This window comes from Mesocricetus auratus, unplaced genomic scaffold (genome assembly GCF_017639785.1).
Source record: "Mesocricetus auratus isolate SY011 unplaced genomic scaffold, BCM_Maur_2.0 Super-Scaffold_100015, whole genome shotgun sequence".
NCBI lineage: Eukaryota > Metazoa > Chordata > Mammalia > Rodentia > Cricetidae > Mesocricetus > Mesocricetus auratus.
Window position 1 is genome coordinate 55,044,998 of NW_024429198.1, and position 20,931 is coordinate 55,065,928.

Below are 20,931 nucleotides of genomic sequence, written 5' to 3' on the forward strand. Positions count from 1 at the left end.
TGAACTAGCTCTTGAAGCTTTTTTCATCTGTCCCAGTGATGGTCACAGGGACTTACACAAGGTGATGGAACAGAGAAATAAGCCTAGTAGGAGATGTTCAGAGAGGACAAGAGGGGCTGAGTCTTGGCACAAAGAAGAGACCTGGAAGCATCCCAGAGAGTTTTTTGTTCACTGATGGCTGACAGGCAAGTTCAATGATGACCACATCCATACTGTAGTATCATGCTTTGGAAATGATCTTTACCAGGTTTCCCATGTTTGTAGACGAGGCAAACCTTCCCATTGCCATTGCACGAATCCAGTTCAAATATCACGCTGCGACAATCAAAGTGAGGTTTCTCTGGTTGCTCTTCATTGCCTGTAAACCCCAAAATCAACAGTGATATTCAAACAAACTCAACTCGGATACAGCACTCTAAGTAACTGTGCAAAGATGAAAAAATGGTGAAGGATGCTATATTGTAAATTCTCTGGGACTTATTGCCAATAGAAACTGACAGGCAATCTGGGGGAAAGAACACTAAGCTTCTTGAGAATGGAGCCATAGAAAGGCAGAACAATATGAGTGTTAGGGCGCCGATGGAGGCCTCTTCCTTTTCCTAGGCTTACTGTATTAAGAATGGGACCCAAGGTCTATGGGGGTAGAGGAATCACAATTTATTCCTCCCACTGACATGTATTCATCTTATCACCCTCTGATGATAATTCCAAAATGTGTGTCAGTTCTAATTAATCTATTTTCCCCCATTAATACTGTATTTTCCTGACTAGTAACCTCTGATTAGATGCCAGAAATTGTTAACCTTTTACTGTTGAGTGATAAATTGTTTCTATTTTATAAATTTTCTTGAGCTTTGTTCTTAGACACAGTTAAATTACTTAGAAACAAATACTTTGGGCTTACTTTTAGGATTTCTCAGGCAGAAGCTGGGTCTGGTGGTGTAGCCTAAATACTAGCATTTGGGATATGGAGGCAGGAGGATTAGGAGTTCAGGGTCACCCTCAGCTACATAAGTTCAAGGACAGCCTGGGTTACATGAGACCCTGCCAGAAAAGAGAAACAGGAAGAAGTTAGGCAGTGTCATGGAATGGTCTTCTGCCAGTACCAGAAGCATAAGGTTAGTGTTAGGATGCTGTTCCAGTCTGTAGCATAAGGTTAGTGTTAGGACGCTGTTCCAGTCTGTAGCATCAGCCTTCAGCTCCTCCCTGAAGTTTCCCCTTGGTGTTAACTCCATCAAGATAAGCACACCGTCTTAAGAGTCTGTAGCTAAAGCAATACTGGGAAGAAACCCTTGAGTTTTTCATGTTATTTATAATTTAGGTTGGTTACTGTTCATGGGGTTGACTTTCTTCACGCATCTACATAGTTTTAGTAACATTTACTTTCCAAAAACTTAATTATAAAAAAAACCCAAGGTCTTGGGTAATGTCACCTCCTTTTTATATAAAAGTCTTTTTAGGTTATAATTTATCAACCATACCACATATGTGAAATATAGAATTCACAGCTTTTAGTACATTTTACAAAGTTATGCCATAATCACCATAATTAATTTTACATTTTTTTCTGAAGTGAATTTTTGTTTGTATCTGCCAGGATACTGAGTTAATAAATCTAGGACCAGTCCTACCCTTCCCTTTCCGCCACACTGCTATGTCCCCGCCCTCGACACAGTGAACAACTATAGGCAATGCCTGCCAGGTAGGCAGCCCACTGTCCTCCAAAGCCAGAGGAAAGTTTCGGGATAGGAAGTGCTACAGGCCCAGGTCCTCTCTATTATCCCAGATCCAATTCTCAGGTTTGCCCCTAAAGCTGCAACAGAACACTAGAAGCATCTCCACTCCCATGTGGGTGCTTCCTGTGGATCCCTCAGAGCATCTCCTCCTGACCTCCCACCCCCATAACACACCAGCTAAGCAGTACAGTAAGACAAGGAATGCCCAGCCAAGAGACTCTCTGAACATCCAGAGAAACAGAAACCAAGAATAAAACTCCCACCCAATGGAGACAAACCCAGAAATCAGTATCCAGACCTATAATCACCCCAAACCCAGATGCCTAGATACCAGTTTAAGAGCACAGTCAGTAATGGCCAGGGTAGTATGTCATCACCACTGTAGTTCAGCTATCCTACCAAAGTAGGTGCTGAGTATTCCAACATAGCTGAAGTACAAGAAAATGACCTTAAAACTACTATATGGAGATGACAGAGGTCTTAAAAGAGGAAATGGAAAAAAAAATCCCATGAAAAAAATCCAGGAAAGTGCAAACAAACCATCCAAGAGAATGAATAAATTCCTTAAAGAAAGTAAAAAACAAAACAAAAAAACAAACAAGCAATTGAAGGAAACAAATAAAACTGCTCAAGACCTGAAAATGGAAATGGAAGCAATCATGAGTACTGGAAAAAGAGACTGTCCCTCACAGAGCTATGGGATCCCCAGGAGAAGTAGGACTGGTTACACTGGCTTAATACATGAATGACAAGTCTTCTCTAGAAGGCCAAGTAGTCAAATAGGTAGGCTAGGTTGTTGCTGTCCTTGAGGTTAGAAGACATGAAGCACACTAGAGAAAATATTTTTTTATATATAAAGTATTTTTATGCACATATTTACCTACAAAATTTACAGAAAATAAAATAATGCAGAACATATAGAATACCCTCTTAAAGAGTTCTTGGAAACAGAGGGTTTTATTGCTGCAATTCAAAGAATGCAATTTTATACACAGGAAAGTCAAGATGAACAGGTTAGTTAATGGCAGCTTTATTCAATGTTTTTGTCCTATTAATCAAATTTAGTTTCATATTAGATGAAATTTAAAATGTTGCTCATGAGATAATTTAACCTTTTCAAAACCTTCTAATAAACAGGTAAAAGGCACCTCTAGTACTTCTAAGAATTTACAGCAATCCCATTGCTCACTTTCAGGGCTACTGTAGCACACGTGGCTGTTGCGCATACACAGTATGTCATCAATACTATAGAAAATATTTTGGCAAAAGACCTGAACAAGGAGTAGGGCCCATAGTGCCTACATACCTGCAGGTGTAAAAATGTTAAATCAAAAAACTTCCTGACACAAAACAGCCAGAAAATCTGAAACACTTTTAAAACACCAACTCTACAAATAATAGGAATAGAGGAAGGAGAAGAACACCAGTTCAAAGGCCCAGAATATAGTTTCTACAAAATCATAGAAGAAAAATTTTCTAGACTAGAGAAGGGGATGCCTATAAAGGTACAACAAGCATATAGAATACCTGATAGATTATACCAGAAAAAAAGTTCCCTCAGCACATAATAATCAAAACACTAACTATACAGAACAAAGAAAGACTATTACAAGATGCAAGTGAAAAAGACCAAATAACATATAAGGGCAGAAAACTACACCTGATGTCTCTCAATGGTACTACAGACTCTAAGAGACCACAGATGCCAGCCTAGATTACTAATACCCAGGAAAACTTTCAATCACCACAAATGGAGAAAACAAAATATTCCATGATAAAGTCAACTTTAAACAAATTCCACCTACAAACCCAGTCCTACAAAAAGTGCTAGATGGAAAAATCCAAACTAAGGAGGTTAACTACACATGTGAAAATTCAGGTAATAAATAATTTCATATCAGTAAAACCAAAAGAATGGAAGCATGTGAGTTTCTCTGTGTAAATCTGGCTGTCCTTACCTCACTCTCTATATCAGGCTGGCCTTGAAATCACAGAGATCCACCTGCCTCTGCCTCCCTAGTGCTGGGATTAAAGGAATGTGCCACCACACCCAGCTACTATATTTCTTTTTAAAGGACTTTATCTTTTTTCTTTTCTCTCTCAAGCCTATGTATATTGTTCCCTAGCCAAATAAACATAATGACGCTTATATCAATTACAAACTGTTTGGTTGTTTGCTGAGGTTTAGGCTAGCTCTCTCTTAAATATTAACCCATTTTTATCAAACTATGTATCGACATGAGGCTGTGGCTTACCCATAATGCTCTGATGTTAACCCTTTGGCAGGTGCTACATGGCATCTCTCCAGTGACCCACTCTCTGCTTTCCTCTTCCTAGCTTTCTCCTAGCCTGGTCACTCTGTCTATACTTCTTGCTTGGCTACTGGCCAATTAGCATTCATTCACCAACCAATAAGAGAAACACACACAGCATACAGAAGAACATCTCCCATCACTCAACAAAGAGAATTACAGAACATTTCCCCTTATGAACATAGGTGCAAAAGTACTCAATAAAGTACTTGTAAACCAAATCCAAGAACACATCAAAAAGATCACCTACCATGATCAAATAGGCTTCATCCCAGAGACACAGAGATGGTTCAACATACGAAAATCAGTAAATGTAATCCACCAGATAAAAAAAATGAAAGAAAAGAATCATGATCATTTCATTAGATGCTGAGCAAGTCTTTGAAAAAAATCCAACACCCCTTCATTATGTTTCGGAGAGATTAGTGATACAAGGGACGTACTTAAACATAGTAAAAGCAATTTACAACAAGCCTATAACCAACATCAAATTACATGGAGAGAAACTCAAAGCAATTCCACTAAAACCAGGAACAAGACAAGGCTGTCTACTCCGCATCTATTCAGTACTTGAAATTTTAGCTAGAGCAATAAGACAAATGAAGGATGTCAAAGAGATACAAACTGGAAAGGAAGATTCAAAATATCTTTATTTACAGATGATATAATAGTATATGTAAGTGACTCTAAAAATTCTACCAGAGAACTCCTATAGCTGATAAACATTTTCAGCAAAGTGGTTGGATACAAGATTAATGAGAAAAAGAAAATATACAAATGATAAACCAAAGTAACTAAGGAAGAAATCAGGAAAACACCACCCTTCACAACGACCTCAAATAATATAAAATATCTTGGGGTAATTTACCAAGTAAGTGAAAGACTTACATGACACAAACTTCAAGTCTCTGAAGAAAGAAATTAGAGAAGATATTAGAAGATGGAAATATCTCTCATGCTCATGGACTGGTAGGATTAGCATAGAGAAAAGACCATCCTACCAAAGGCAATCTACAGATTCAATGCAATCCCCATCAAAACTCCAACACCATTCTTTACAGACCTTGAAAGGACAGTTCTCAACTTCATATGGAAAATAAACAAACAAACAAATAAACAAAAAACCCAGGATAGTTAAGATAACCCTGAACAATTAAAGAACTGCTGGAGGTATCACTATCTCTGATCTCAAGTTGTACTACAGAATTATGTACTGGAAAACCAAAAAACATCAACAAATGGTGCTGGTGTAACTGGATATGGGCATAAAGATGAATGCAAATAGATGCATGTTTATTAACATGTACAAAATTCAATTCCAAGTGGATCAAAGACCTCAACATAAAACCAGACACACTGAACCTTATGGAAAAGAATGTGGGGAACATCATTAAACACACTGGTATAGGAGACAACTTTCTGAACAAAACACAGATAACCCAGGCACTAAGATAAACAATAAATAAAGAGGACCTCATGAAATTGAAAAGTTTCTGTAAGGCAAAGGACACCATCAACTGGACAAAGAGGCAGCTTATGGAAATCAAAAAAGATTTTTACCAGTTCCACATGTGCTAGAGGACTAATATCCAAATCACATAAAAAATCTCAATAAACACGATACTAAAACCAAATAATCCAATTAAAAATGGGATACAGGTTTAAACAGAGAATTTTCAATAGAGGAATCCAAAATGGCTAAGAAACATTTAAAATGTTCAACATTGTTAGCCATCATGGAAATGCAAATGAAAACTACCTTGAGATTCCATCTTACACCTGTCAGAATGGATAAGATCAATAACACAAGTGACAGCTTACACGGGAGAGGATGTGGGACACTGCTGATAGGAGCACAAGCTTATATAGTCACTATAGAAATCAATGTAAAGGTTCTTCAGAAAATTAGGAATCAACCTACCTCAAGGTTCAACTATACCACTCCTGGTACAAAAATGCTCTATCCATCCTACCACAAGGACACTTCCTCAACTATGTTCATTACAGCTTTATTCATAATAGCCAGAAACTGTAAACAACCTAAACTTCCCTCAATGGAAGAATGGATACAGACATTGTTGTACATTTACACAATAGAATATTACTCAGCTGTTAAAAAATATGACACCATGAAACTTGCAGGCAAATGGATGTAGTTAGAAAAGATCAACCAGAGTAAAGTAACCTGATGGGTTAAGTCTTCCTGTGTGCATGTTTATCCTGTTGGTTGATAAATAAAGCACTTTTGGCCAATAGGAAAGCAAGATAGGTGGGACTAGGAGTCGAGGAGGATTCTGGGAAATGTAGTCAAGGGTAGGGAGTCATCATGTGATCCTGGGGGTGGGGGAGAATGCTCAAGTTTGGCATTCTTGGTAAGATAAGACCTTATAAAAATATATATTAGTAATTATGGGTTAATAATTAAGTCAGAGCTAGTCATTAAGAAACCATAGCAAATGGCCAACAGCTTCATAATTAATATGGTGTCCTGCATGTTCATTTGGGACTGATGCGGCTCAGGGACCAGGCTGGTGGGAAGAATGCATATTACAGTAACCCAGACTCAGAGAGACAAATATGGTATGTATTCACTTATAAGTGAATATAGCTGTTAAGTAAATGATATTCAAGCTATGATCCACAGAGCCAGAGAGGTTAGGTAAAGAGAACTATAGGGACAAGCATGGATCTCCCAGGGAAGGGAAAATAGAATATATTCTGAGGGTGAACTTGGGATGAGAGCATGAGGGATCAGGTGTGTGAGAGGGGGTGGGGGGGAGACAGTGCAGGGAGAGGCAGCTGTAATTGGGGGGCATTTTGGGTGTAGTGGAGTAACTAGTACAGTAAAAACTTCCTGGAATCTATGAGGTTGACCCTAGTGAAGACTCTGTAACAGAGGATATGGAGTCTCAACTGGCCATATTTTGTCCCCAGGCAAGGCTTCCTTTTGGTTGAGTTGTTGGCTGAGGAGGTCCTATGGAGATCACTAAACAACCCAGGCCGATGTCAGCATGTTTTTAGGAAGATGATTTTTAATCTTGTCCCACTTTGCAGTCTTCAACAGGAAGGCTGCTCTCAACACCTATTTGCCATCAGAGGAAGTATCTTCAGTTTAAGTGTGCTCCTAAAAAGCAGGATGCAGGTGTTTTGATTTCAATCCAGTATCACTACGATCACTGATCTCCTTCATCACATTCCCATGTTATGTTTCCTTCCTTTTCCTTTTCCTTATTTCTACTCATAGTCCCTCTTTTCGACTGGAGGTGTCAATGTAGATTTTAGTCCTTTACTGTGTCAAAGTTGCTGAAGTCACTGTCCACCCCAAATTAGAGCTGGTATTCATGAAGGAGTGGGAACTCAACGATTGTGTCTGGGGTAAAAGTCAAAGGTGTTCTGTCATCTACATGCATCTCATACATGCTTTATTTACTCACCATATTCATTTTATACACATTACATTTTCTGTATTAAATTTTCTCATAACTTATTTAAGACTGCAGAGATTCAATAGACAATTTCAATGGCTGTCTCCATCAATGTGTTAACATCAGCTTTGCAGTGGCCTTCAGCCTGCTTTAAGGAAGCTTATATGAACTTCATTTTGTCTTTAAAAGGCCCTGTTTTCCAGGAATACCTGTGGTTCTGTCAGAACCACAAGCCACACTGGAATTCTATTCATGCCCAGATAACTTTTTCCAAGGCTACTCTCTCTGTTGTTATTTAGATGGACAAATAGTTAACTTCTATTTTTTTCCTCACATAATTAGAACCATATGACTACTTTAACCCAAAAGTGCCAGGGTCCTTAGCTAAGGACTCAGAGGACTCAGCTACTCTGTAGGTGACTACCACATGGAAACTGCTAATATTAAAACCAACAATGGATTTGTATAGTTACAATCCATTACATGTGTGGTAATCTGTTAGTTATAGAAAGCTGATACATCAAGGCACCGTTTTCCCCAATAAGGCATAAGACCTCATTCCTACAATAAAGGAAGCCTTTTGTTTTCCCAATGCTGTCTCCATTCTCCTCTATGAGGAGCACTGAAACCACTGTGTTAGTTTGTATTTGTGAGGGCTTCAGTTTTAAAGTACCATAAACTCAGTGGCCTAAATGGAATGTTTTGCCTCATAGACTTGGCGGGCACAAGTTTGAAATTCAAGTGCCCAGAGGTCACGCCTTCTGAGGGTTGTGGTGTAGAACCTATTCCAGGCTGCTTTTCTAGCTTTTGGTTTCTTGTTGGAGTGTGTGTGTGTGTGTGTGTGTGTGTGTGTGTGTGTGTGTGTGTGTGCGTGCGTGTGTGTGCGCATACACATACGCTCTTGGCTGGAAGAAAAATCACCCCTAACTTTGTCTTTATCTTCAAATGGCACTCTTCCCATGTGTGTCTGTCTCCAAATTTCTTCTTTTTATAGGGCTCGCCCTGTTCCAGTATGATCTCATCTTAACCAATTCAAACTGCAGTTTGGGGAAGAGATCACACTGAAGTACTGGGAGTTATGACTTGCAGATACTTTTACAGGGAACGGGCTATAAATTAACCTACAAAAGTTTAACCTAGCCTCTCTTTATATCTTTACGTTTAACTAAAACAGGATAAAAGTTTAAAAAAAGTATTTCTTATATTTTGTTCAAAAGTTCCACACCATAGTCCTAGAAATTATGACTTTCCTCTTATAATCCGAGGTACATTGACTTTGCATAAACAGGACTCTCAATTTTCATTCTTTTCCCCCCAGCAACCACTAAATGTTTCTTTCTATTTTCTAATTTGTGCTACCACACACAAGAAACGTTATTTTTCCTAAAAGCTTGTCATCTTCTCCCCACCAATCAGGGGGTGCAGATGTCTGCCTGCTCCTCCCCCCCAGTTTGGACATACATTTTCTTCTAAAGATCAAACAGAATTTAGATTTATTTAGTTTATGTTAATTAGTGTTTTCCCTGAATGTATGTCTGTGTACCGTGCACATGCCCTGGTGTCTGCAGAGTTCAGGAGAAGACATTAGATCCCTGAGAACTGTAGTTAAAGTTGGTTGTGAGCTAGCCTGTGGGTGCTGGGAAGCATACACAAGAAGAAGTGCTCTTAACTGCTGAGCCCTCTCCCTAGTCCCAAGACTGACTTCTTTTCCTCGTGCGAATGCCTGTAAGATTTTATGATCACCACTTGCATGTGGCGCCTGCAGGGTTCAGAGGGCATTTGAATCCCTGCAACTGGAGTTACAGATGCTGATGAGCTGCCTGATCCTATGGCCGTGGGTGCTGGAGACTGAGTCCTGAATAAGAACACTCTTAACTACCACTGAGGCATTTCTCTAGCCTCAGAACATTTTCTTTTACTAGTGTTTGCTTAATGTGTTTCTTTTTTAGGTCCTATGAGACTGAAGTCTAGTTGTGATACTATTGTGAAATGCACAGACCCAGCAGAAACCAGAAGCTTCTGGTTTTTACACCTGCAGGTATGGAGGCACCGTGGTCCTCACTCCTTGTTCAGGTCTTTTGCCAAAATATTTTCTCTAGTGTGCTTCGTGTCTTCTAACCTCAAGGACAGCAACAACCTAGCCTGCCGACTTAACTACTTGGCCTTTTAGAGAAGACTTGTCATACATGCATTAAACCAATGTAACTAGTCCTACTACTCCTGGGGATCCCAAAGCTCTGTGAAGGACAGTCTCTTTTTCCAGTACTCATGATTTAACCAGTCTGTCTCTTGACCCCTCTGCTGCCATTCTTCCTTAATTAACTAGTTATGAGCAAGCCTTAGATTATTACCTTTCTAAGAACTTCAGTGAACCTTCGAGGCCTAGAAACCAGTTGTCTATTTTCCTTTCCTTAATAAGTTTCGAATTTCATTGGAAGAAATAATTCTGTACAAATCAAAAGAGACCCCAACAGTCCCCCGCTTTAATACTTCAATGGCTTTTGAGAATACTATTTTTCTGATAAGAAGGCAGAAATGTTAGATGTTGCCAAGATCCTTTCCCCTACCTTGTCTTTTCTTTTTCCCCCAGGAGAAGAGACTTGAAGCCTGTAGGTAGAGCCTGTAGATCTCAACCATGAAGAAAAACAAAACACAATACAATACAACATAATATCCCAAAAGGCTGGTGCAGTAGGAGCGCACTGTCAAGATTTTTGTGGAAAAATGAACTGCTACTTCAGAAGTCGGTGTAATTGATTCTGCTATAGCAGTTAACACAGTTCTGACTAAATACTCTGTATACACACTATTGCTCTTAGTCTCTTCTAGCTATTTCATCTGTAAGCCCTTTCATTCTCAAGTGGCAAAGGGATTAGAGGTGGGAATGGAGAGAAAAGCAGAAACAGTCACACTATGTAGCTGGTTGAATTCAAATGCATGTTTCTCCTGCTACAGCCTTCCAGGTACTGTGCTACCATGGCTGGCTTTTGAATTGGTGAGTTAGGTTTAATCCATAACACTGATCCCCTCAGTAACTACTCATTAAGTGCCTCCACTACATGTCTGCCACTAAAATGGGTACAAGAAACAAAGACATGACCCTGGAATTTCTCTCATGAAATTTTCCTGTGTTGATACTTGTTTTCTTCTGCTTCTATTTTCCTTTCAGAAGCTATGGATGAAGAGTTGTAGTGTAGAGGACATAGTGCAATTCTACAGCACATTCCTATAGTTCTCAGTATTATAAAAGTGAGACAAGAGGGCTCATTTCTAACCCAAAGCAAGGGTTCCACCAGATACCTTCGTCATCATCCTCCAGGTCCGCCAGAGTTGGTGCATTAGGAAGTGAGTACATGGAAGACTGGTTGAGCTGAGTCAGTTTTGAAATGCCGTTAATCACCATGCTTCCCAGTGGAATGATGTGCTCTATGGGAACAAGAGAATGACAAGTGGTAGCCTAGACATGGCGACCCTAAGTGTTTTTGCTTGGATAACCCAATAAGCCCACTGAGAATGGCTCCATGGCTGAGGAGCGTGATAGAGGGTGCAGAAAGGAGCAACACTCACTATATATGCAAACAAAAAAAGGAACTGCATGCCAAAGATGATGAGCAGTTCCAACTATGTTTATGGGGACACTGAAGAAAAGTTTTTAATGGGATATTGAAAAGGGCTAAACATTTAGAGTTAGTAACTGTTTGAAACATATTTTCACTCTGTTCCCTTGTATTAGCCAGAACTACAGTCTGTCTTTCTCTTCTTTCCTTCCTTCCCTCTCTCCATTCTTCCCTTTCTTTTGACAGGGTTTCTTGTCCTAGAACTCACTCTGTAGATGAGGCTGGCCTTGAACTCACATACATAAGCCTGGTTCTGTCTCGTGAGTGCTGGGATTGAAGGCATGAGCTACTACTGCCTGGCAAGAACTACAGTTTCTAATGGAATAGTGGCTTTATGCAATAGACCCTTTCTCTTTTTATTACAAGCCTTCATGATGGAAAATATCTCTCCCTGTCATTTTCCCTTTGATGATACAGAGAACTTGGCAACCTTCTTGTTTGTTGAGTTTGGTCTTTTGTGAATAGTGTATAACTAAGGAACAGCACATTACATATTGCCTTAGATTATACAGAACCCTACTAATACAGGATGCTGGATAAAGAGTGGCATACAAAAACTCACAAATCTAAAAAAGGCTAGAAATGAGCAAAGGCATACAGATCATGGAATACCAGGAGAGACAACTAAGGTAAAGATCAAAGGCCATCTCTGCTGCCTTTAATTCATGTGTGTGTGTATGAGTGTCTGCCATCTGCATGAGTTCTCATGGAGGCTACAAGAGTCCCTGGGTCCCACATAGCTGGATTTACACGTGATTCTGAGTGATGTGGATGCTGGGGAACCAAACATGGATCCTGCGGAAGAGCAGCAGGTGGTCTTAACCACCCAGTCATCTCTTCAGCCCTGTTGCCTTTTCTGTCACTGCATTAAGCCAATAGCAATGGAGATAAAAAGGCCCGAGATTGAGAAATTAAGTAACAGAAGGTATTATAACTATGAACAAGGTTTTTAGGTCACTGAATCGAATGATTTTGGAAGCTAATATCATATATTCATTAATAATCTATAAAAAGTACCTCTGGCTAGGTACGGGAGACTGACAAGTTTCAAAATCATTAGAAAGGCAATTCAGATGTGCTAGCAGAGGCAGAGACATGGAAGGGAGAAATCACTATGTAGCTTTTCTGTGCAACAGAAGTCACTCCTCCTTATCAGCAGTGGGGAGCTACAGGTGCTTCCCTAGGCCAAAGAACATGTGGGGATATGGCTGGAGTAATAAAGGTGTCAGGTCTGGTAAGACTGTGCCAGGTACATGCTGGGCCCCAAAGGCTACTTCAGGACTTCCTAACTTATGCACTGTTTGAAGTGTTTTCATACACATATGTAGCACCTGTCACCTTTCACATCTCACACGCTATCTGCAATCTCTGGCGTGTAACACCCAGGACTTCTATATCTGCAATGCAAATGTTTAGATATAGATACAGGACTTAGATAAAAGCCTGCAACTAAGGTGTTTGGTGATATAGGCTGAAGTGATTGATGTAAAGAGAGAAAGAGAAGCTCTGCTTTCAGGGTTAGAGCCTTAAAATTGCACAATGGTGAGAATGAAGTTGGAAGCTTGGGAGAACTGGTCAGCTGTTTCAAGGAAACTAGGAGGTACTGTTGTAGCTCTAGGGGGAGCTCTCAGATGCTTTATGTTTGAGTTGGTTGGGTTCTCTATGTGGTGACTAATGACTCTCTCTAATAAGAAGTCTCTAAACTGGACTTCTAGATCAGGACCAGCCAGGCTCAAACAGGAGTAGGCAATGCACTGACAGCATCAATTAGCTTTGGAAGAGGATGGGTTTCACGGCTCCTAGATTTGATACTTTAGACCCCAAAATCAATATAGATGAAAAGATACTATAATTCTAAGGACCTTCAGAGTTGCCTCATCCAAACTCTTCACCAGGAAAATGTTCTCCAACATCAAGGAGGACGACTTACCATCTAGCTTCACACTCCACGTCATATGAAAACCATTGGTCATCAAATAGAAGTTTCTCACATCTTCAGGCATCACACAATTGTTTTTCTAGAATCAGAAATTGTGCTGTGTTAGGTCAGGGTTTGGAAAGCAGATGAGGGCAATGTTTCAGAGCTCTGCATACAATGTTAGGCATCTTCTTGATCCTCCAAGTAGGAAGATTGATATTACCTATAAAATTACTAGACGGGTACTGGGCCCAGCAGTTACCAGTGTGTTTGTGTGTGTGCCCAGATAAAGCAGATTAGGTCTTTGTTCTGCCTTGACATGTTAGCTGAAGAGGGGGTTCAAAGGGAGTAAAAGCTAAGAGGGGACAATGGAATGCACATGTATTTCTGAAACAAATTACTGGGCAGGAAAACACCTTAAAAGTGTGCCATGTATGCCATTTCCATAGAATCTACTACCATGATCTATTTTAATAGCTGTGATAGTTCTTATCAAAAAGATTATAACAAAAGTATTTCATATGGGTAAAAAAGTCACCCAAACTGGTGGTGTGTCAAACAAAGGAACAGCTTAGTGTTTTTTTTCAGGCAGTAATAGGAGCAAACCTTGAATTCTAACTCACTCAAACCCATGTACAGGTCTGACTAGTCTTCTTTATTCAACTCAAATCCCTGAAATGCAGAGAGAAATAAGTTCTTCAGGTCCTTTCTGGAACCTTCTCCAATAACTTCTGACATGGCTACAGAGGCTAAAAGACAAGACAGTAGCAACTATCCAAGCTTTTGCTTAGTGGACCCTTGGAAGACGTGTTATAGACTTTGGGTGATACTGCCAGTTCTAAATACTAAGTGTGGTGGTGTTCTGCAGCAGGACACTCTGGGTTCATTTTCCAGCTCTGCTATTCGTCAAGTAACCTTGGACACTGTCACTTAAACTGCTAATGGAGGTTCAAGAATAAACTTGAATGCGAAATCGACACTAGAGGTGGGGGAGGCAACCTGATGGGAAGAAAGAGGACTGAGAAGTTATAACATCTTCAAGAATTTTATGTGAAAATAGGCTTACAGATGATTTTAAGCAGCATTTCTAGGTTTTGAAATGGACAACAGTTTTCATTTTAGTGGATTAAGTTTCTAAATTTCCTTTCTGTTTCTTGTTTACTCTGTGTGGGTGTGCATATGTACATGTGTATTTATTTATTTATTTTTGAGACAGGGTTTTTCTGTATTGTTTTGGAGGCTGTCCTGGAACTCGCTCTGTAGACCAGGTTGGCCTGGAACTCACAGAGATCTGCCTGCTTCTGCCTCAGTCTATTTCCTACTTAGTAAAGTACCTTGGGCAGGGCTTAATTTTTAGTGTCTTCTGCTCATAATGGGATACCTGCAGTTAGGTGTTATTAAGATTCTAAAATTTGAAAGGGTCAGCATAAAAGAGCTACTGGAAGAAAAAGGTTATCTTCAATATCACACATCCACAAACCCTTGTGTCCTACACAACGGTGACTTGTCTGCAAGAATATTGGTATAGTAGTGAAATAAATGTTATGAAAGTAACCATTCACTTTTTTTGTGGTTCAGTCTATTTGGTGTTCTATAAGATCCTTGTAATTTCATAGGCATGCCCTTCTTTAGGTTGGGAAAGTTTTCTTCTATGATTTTGTTGAGTATGTTTTCTTTACCTTTGAGCTGTATTTCTTCACCTTCCTCTATACCTATTATTCTTAGGTGTGGCCTTTTCATGGTGTCCCATATTTCCTGGATATTTTGTGTTAGGGATTTGCTGGACTTAAGGTTTTCTTTGGTCGATGATTCTATTTCTTCTAGTGGCTCTTCATCACATGAGATTCTCACTTCCATCTCTTGTATTCTATTTGTTATACTTACATCTGTAGTTCCTGATCCTTTACCCAGCTTTTCAATTTCCAGCATTCCCTCTTCTGTGTTTTCTTTATTGTTTCTATTTCAGCTTTCAAGCCTTGAACTGTTTGAATTGTTTCCTTCACTTGATTGTTTTTTTGTTTTGTTTTTTTTTCTTGGCTTTAAGAAATTTATTTTTTGATCATTTTGGTTTGTTTTTTCCTCTACTTCCTGTATTTTTTTTGTTTTTTTCATCCATTTCTTTAAGGGATTTTCTTGTTTCCCATTTGAGAGTCTCTAACATCTTCATAAAGTAGTTTTTAAGGTCATTCTCTTCTGCTTCATCTGCATTGGGATGTTCGGGTTTTATTGGTGTAGAGTCCTTAGATTATGGTGGTGTCATATTGGTCTTTCTGTTGTTGAATGTGTTCTTATACTGTTGTCTTCCCATCCCTACTTCCAGTGGGTACAGGTGGGGTCTTTCCCTCTCCTCTTGTCTCTCGGGGAGTGTAGGTGGACTAAGACTTCGATGTTGGCAACTCTGGATGGTCCAGACTCTCCTGGTGTTCTCCTCATGCAGAGGGAATGGGGGGGCCAGGACTGTGACACGGGAAGACTATGGATAGTCTGGGCTGTCAGAGAGGGTCCACTACACTTGGAGAAGATCTAGGAAGTTCCAAGGAGGGGATAGAGGGAGGTGGACCTGGGTGGAACCCCGACTACCTCAAGCAGAGGGCTTGGGGGGGCAAGTACCATTCACTTTTTTGATTGGATTTAATGAGATGGAATCTGTACCTGATGCTGCTAAAATGACCAAGAACCCAAGACTAGACATGTCTAAGACAATACCCACTGCTTATTCTGTATGCAAATAACTCCTAATGGCATACAACTATACCCATAGACCAGTTCCTTGCTCAAACCACATCAGAGAAGCTTTCTCTTGCAGCAGATGTTAATTAACAGAGATTTCAACTGGTCAATGTGCAGAAAGTGAGAGATAAGAGATTTTGCAGCATCCAGTCCTAAAGGGGATGTCTTCATCAATCCCCCACCTTCAGCTAAGGCTCAGGGTCCTATGAAGAATAAGAGGCAAAGGTGATAGATGACTTCAAGGAAACAGTGTCTTCAAGATACAATGGGACTGAAGAACATAGGAACTCACAGAGACTGTGGTAACACACATTAGACCTGTTCAGGTTCAAGTCAGACAGTGTCCCAGCACTGACCAGGGAAAGTAGACATAGGATCCCATCCCTGACCAAGGATTCATCTGCAACTGATACTAGCTGATAAAGGGAAAACCAGTGTTCTCCAGTGGAGTCTCACTAGGTATATCAATGACACTTTTGGGAAGGCCCTGTGCACAGGAGTAGCTAGCCAGCACAAAACAAACTCAATAGAAGTATTGTAGACATTTTGTTTCATTACATTTTGTCCTGGCATTTTTTGTCGTATTAGTCTTTTGCTTGCTTTGATTTTCATTTTTTGTAGGGTTTCTGCTTCTTATTTTTTGAAAGACACAGAACAAGGAAAAGGTAAAGAATGTAAAGTTGGGTGAGCAGAGAGGTAAGGAGAATCTGGAAGAAATTGGGGAAAGAGAAAAACATGAACACAATATATTGTGTGAAAAGAAATTTTTTAATTAAAAAAAAACCCAGAGATTACTTCTGTAGTTCTAAGAGACTAGGACCCACTGGCAGATTTTGACTGCTGGTGCCATCTATTGGTAGAGAAACAGAACCTGGAGGCTTCTGCATTTTTTCTTTTCCTTTTTTTGGAATAGTATAAAGATCAGGATGGTAGGGGTACAGATTTTATTTATATATACACACATACACAAAAAATATATGCATATAACACACACGTATAAAACATATATACATATATGTATATGTGTGTATATGCATATATAAGATATACATATATGTACATACATAATATATACATATATATGTATATGATATATATGTGTGCCTGTGTCTTGCTCTGTAGTCCAGGCAGTCCTCCACCTGACGATTCCTCTGCTTCAGCTTTCTGAATAGCTGGGATTGCAGAATGCATCATTATATTCAGCTCTTCCAGCTATTCTTAACAGATAGTCAATGAGATTCCTTCAGAAAAGGGCTGGTAAGGTCATCTTTAAGTAAGGCTGGAGAATTCTAGTTGTACTAATTACTCATTTGCTATTCTAGTAGTACTAATTACGCATTTGCTTAAGTACTTGTCTCACCAGCCAAGAAAGACATTATTTTATACAAGCGTGTGTGTGTGTGTGTGTGTGTGTGTGTGTGTGTGTGTGTGTGTGAATGCATGATATAAGTATGTGCCCATGGATGCCAGAGGCCAACCTTGGGTGTCATTCTTCGGGTGCTGTCTACCTTTTTGCTTTTTGATACAAGGACTCTCACTGGGTTGGGATTACAAGTGCATCCACCACACTTGGCTCCCTCCCCCATCCCGATTGGGTTCTGGGTACTAAACACAGGTCCTCATGCTGTGTCAGTACTTTACTGACTGAGCTATCCACACCTGTACTGAGTTTTTTTTCTTATAGAATTATTCAAAACTCATAAACCAGGGAAACTACCAAAACAAAATATTTCAAGTACTACCCTGAGCATATAAATTGTGAAGTAAACCAAATGTCATTAAAAACACCAAGTCTACACCATCCTTCTAATGTAATGACTGGTAGGTCCTGGCCTGGTCTTGAGGGTTGCTTTGCTGCAGGTCTTTCTGTCACAGATACCCAAGCTGCTGCCAGGGCTTCCTGCCATAGTTGACTTTACTTGGTTAAGTTTCCAGGGCACTACTTTTAGGTGACTTATCTGCCCTGGTCAGTGACTCAACTGCTGCTATTTTAATTTCTCTTTCAGCCAATATAAAGTTTGCTTTTCCTGGGGTTGGGGAGAACAACCAGCTTCCCACAACAAATGCAGACTCACTCTTCTTCCTCTTGTTCCCTGCCTTTGGTGGTAGAAGATGGGAAGGAAGGAGGAAGAAGATAATGGGCAGGAAGTGAATGAAAGAGGGAACATAATGAAGATTGGAGGGAGGGCTAAAAGGAAAGTCAAGGAGAGAGAATAGCCGGAAGACCTACAACAGTGAAGCCACACACTCCAGTGCAATGCAGGGTTCTCTAATATACACAGTTCTCCAGTTTCAATGCTTCTTCTCCTCTGAGTCTAACTACACATTTATGTAAACTACTCTAAAAATGTAACCACTAGAAACTCTACTATTACATCATCAGTTTTGGGAACCATCAAGTGAATTCCTACAAATTCTTCATGAGAACTGTCTAAACCTCAGGAGAGAAGGAGGAGTTGCCCACTGTCTCTTGCTCACCAGCCAACTTCTACACAATCCTGTATGCTACTGTTACCTCTGCCACTGAAGTACTTTATCTGGAAGGGCATAGGATAGTGGATGTTAATTTTGAAACAGGCGTTTGTGTTTGCTAAACTGGCAATCTGAGTGCCTGTTGCAAATATAACTAAATAAAAGGTTTCTCATGAAGGCCACCAAGAAGGCACATGAAAATATTACTGGCACTCTGAAGCTATGAGTACAAATGTATCTACTTAAAGTCTTCTTAGAGAGGATATTCTCTATGGATGGAAAACCTAGGCCATGGAGTTGTATGAAATCCCTAGGACAAATCACAAAGCATTTTCAAAGTCCTCCCTAAGAAAAGGCAGAGGAGGTAGTTTACTAAAACCTAAAAGGTGGGATCTATTTGGAAGTCTTAGATCAGTGGGAGCATGCCCTTAAAGGGAATGGTGGAATTCAGCCTCTTACCTCTCGCTGTCTTCCAACTGCTATGAACTGAACAGCTTTCTATACTACACCCTCCAGCCAGGATATACCACTTTTACAAAGGTCCAAAAACAAATAGCCAAGAAACTATGGATTGAAATCTCCAAAACCATGAGTAAAAATAAAATGTTCCTCTTTTCAAATTGACTTATATCATGTATTCATTATAGTAATGGAAAGCTGACCACCATAACATGCAAAGAAATCAAAAGTGAGTAAGAGTAGTTAGCTATACTTGTATCAGATAAAATAGATTTTAAGCCAGAAACTTTAAAAAGAGATGAAGGTCATTATACAAAGGAAATTGGATCAATTCAATAAGAGGAAGCAACCATTGTAAATATATGTGTATCTTAGTTAGGGTTTCTATTGCTGTGAAGAGACACCATGACCACAGCAACTCCTACATAGGAAAACATTTAGTTGAGGTGACAGCTCACAGTTCAGAGGTTCAGTCCATTGTCATCATGGTGGGGAGCACTGGCAGTGTGCAGGCAAAATGGTGCTGACTACACCTTGATCAGGAAGTCGACTGTGACACTGAGCAGAGTAAGCAAAAAATACCACAAATCCCGCCCCCACAGTAACGCAATTCTTCCAACAAGGCCATACCTACTGCAACGATGCCACATCTCCTAAGAGTGCCACCCTCTTTGGGATTATGAGGGCTAATTACATTCAAACCACCACAATGCATATACCCAAATATCTAATAAAGATATTTACTCTTAAGAGAGGAACAGACTCAGTTTTAACAACAGTCAGGCACTGAAACAATTTTATCCACAGATAACTTTTATCAGTGGACAAATCATTCATAAAAGTAAAATAAAAACAGAGTTAAACTATACTTCAGAACTTATGGACATAACATACATTTATAGTCCACTTCAACCAAAAACTGCAGAATAACACTTTTCTTATTAGAATATGGAACATTCTATAAGGAACTTATAAGCTATAAAACAAGTCTCATGAAATTCAAAGAAAATTCTGACCAAAATGGAATAAAACTGGAAATCAGTAAGAAGGATTTAAGAAAACACAAATATATCAATTAAACAACATTCTCTTCAGAGAAAACCAAATCAATGAAGAAATCAAAGAGAAATGTAAACATTTCTTAAAACCAGAGTGTCTTAGTTAGGGTTTCTATTGCTGTGAAGAAATACCACGACCACTGCAATTCTTATAAAGAGTTTAATTGTGGTGCTGTTTCACATTATCGTCATGACAGGGAGCATGGCAGCATGCAGGCAGTTGTGGTGCTAGAGAAGGAGCCGAGAGCTTTTACATGTTGACTCACAGGCAACAGGAAGTGGTCTGAGACACCAGGTGGTATCTTGAGTATAACAAAGCCACCAACACAGTGACATACTTCCTCCAGCAAGGCCACACTTACTCCATCAAGGCCACATCTCCTAATAGCACCACTTCCTTTTTCAAATTGCCACAAAGGGTAACATATAAATTAAAATATATTAATAATAAAACCTACAAGGTATAGCGAAACCAGTACTAACAGCGAACAGTACTAAAAGTGCCTATAGACACATACAGATAAGACTTCAAATACATATACTAATAATACAACAAAGGAATGAGAAAAGAATAAACCAGAATTACTAGAGGAAATTTATAATGAAACAAAAAATTAGAACCAGGAGGACTCAGAAAGCCTGAATAGACCAATAACGAGTAAGAATAGGGCAGTAATAGTGGCCCAACAAAGAAAATCCAGGAATGTATGGCTTTATTGAAGATCTTAGTGATGGGAGATGTCCTTCTGTATATATGTTTCTCTTATTGGTTGATGAATAAAACACTGATTGGTCAGTGGCCAGGCAGAAAGTATACATGGTGTTACCAGATGAGGAGAAGGCTGGGGAGAGGACACAGGGAGAGACAGCAAGGAGACACCATGTAGATACCGGGAAGATAGGATGCTCTGGGCGTTCTCTGGTAAGATGAGGCCATGTAGAAATACATAGATTAGTAGTTATGGGTTACTAAATAAGAGAGAGCTAGCCAGTAAGAAGTCTGAGTCATTGGCCAACAGGCTATAATTAATAGACTCCTCTGTGTGTTCATTTGGGGATAAATGGCAGCAGGACCAGGCAACTTACTATCTATCTATCTATCTTTGGGTTTTCAAGACAGGGTTTCTTTGTGTGACAATCCTGGCTGTCCTGGAACTCACTCTGTAAGTCAGGCTGGCCTTGAACTCATACAGATCTGCCCGCC

The 20,931-nt window shown here is 39.7% G+C and overlaps 1 protein-coding gene across 1 annotated transcript in view; it reads right to left on the minus strand.

Moving 5' to 3' along the window:
- The window catches only part of Tpgs2 (tubulin polyglutamylase complex subunit 2), a 55,045-nt gene that overhangs the window by 10,316 nt on the left and 23,798 nt on the right, over positions 1–20,931 (minus strand). Inside the window, exons 3-5 of the mRNA XM_040757966.1 lie at positions 13,021–13,108; positions 10,774–10,899; positions 245–358 (exon numbers count right to left, since the gene is read on the minus strand). Coding sequence (XP_040613900.1) covers positions 245–358; positions 10,774–10,899; positions 13,021–13,108 — 328 coding nt within the window. The remainder of the gene's footprint in view (positions 1–244; positions 359–10,773; positions 10,900–13,020; positions 13,109–20,931) is intronic.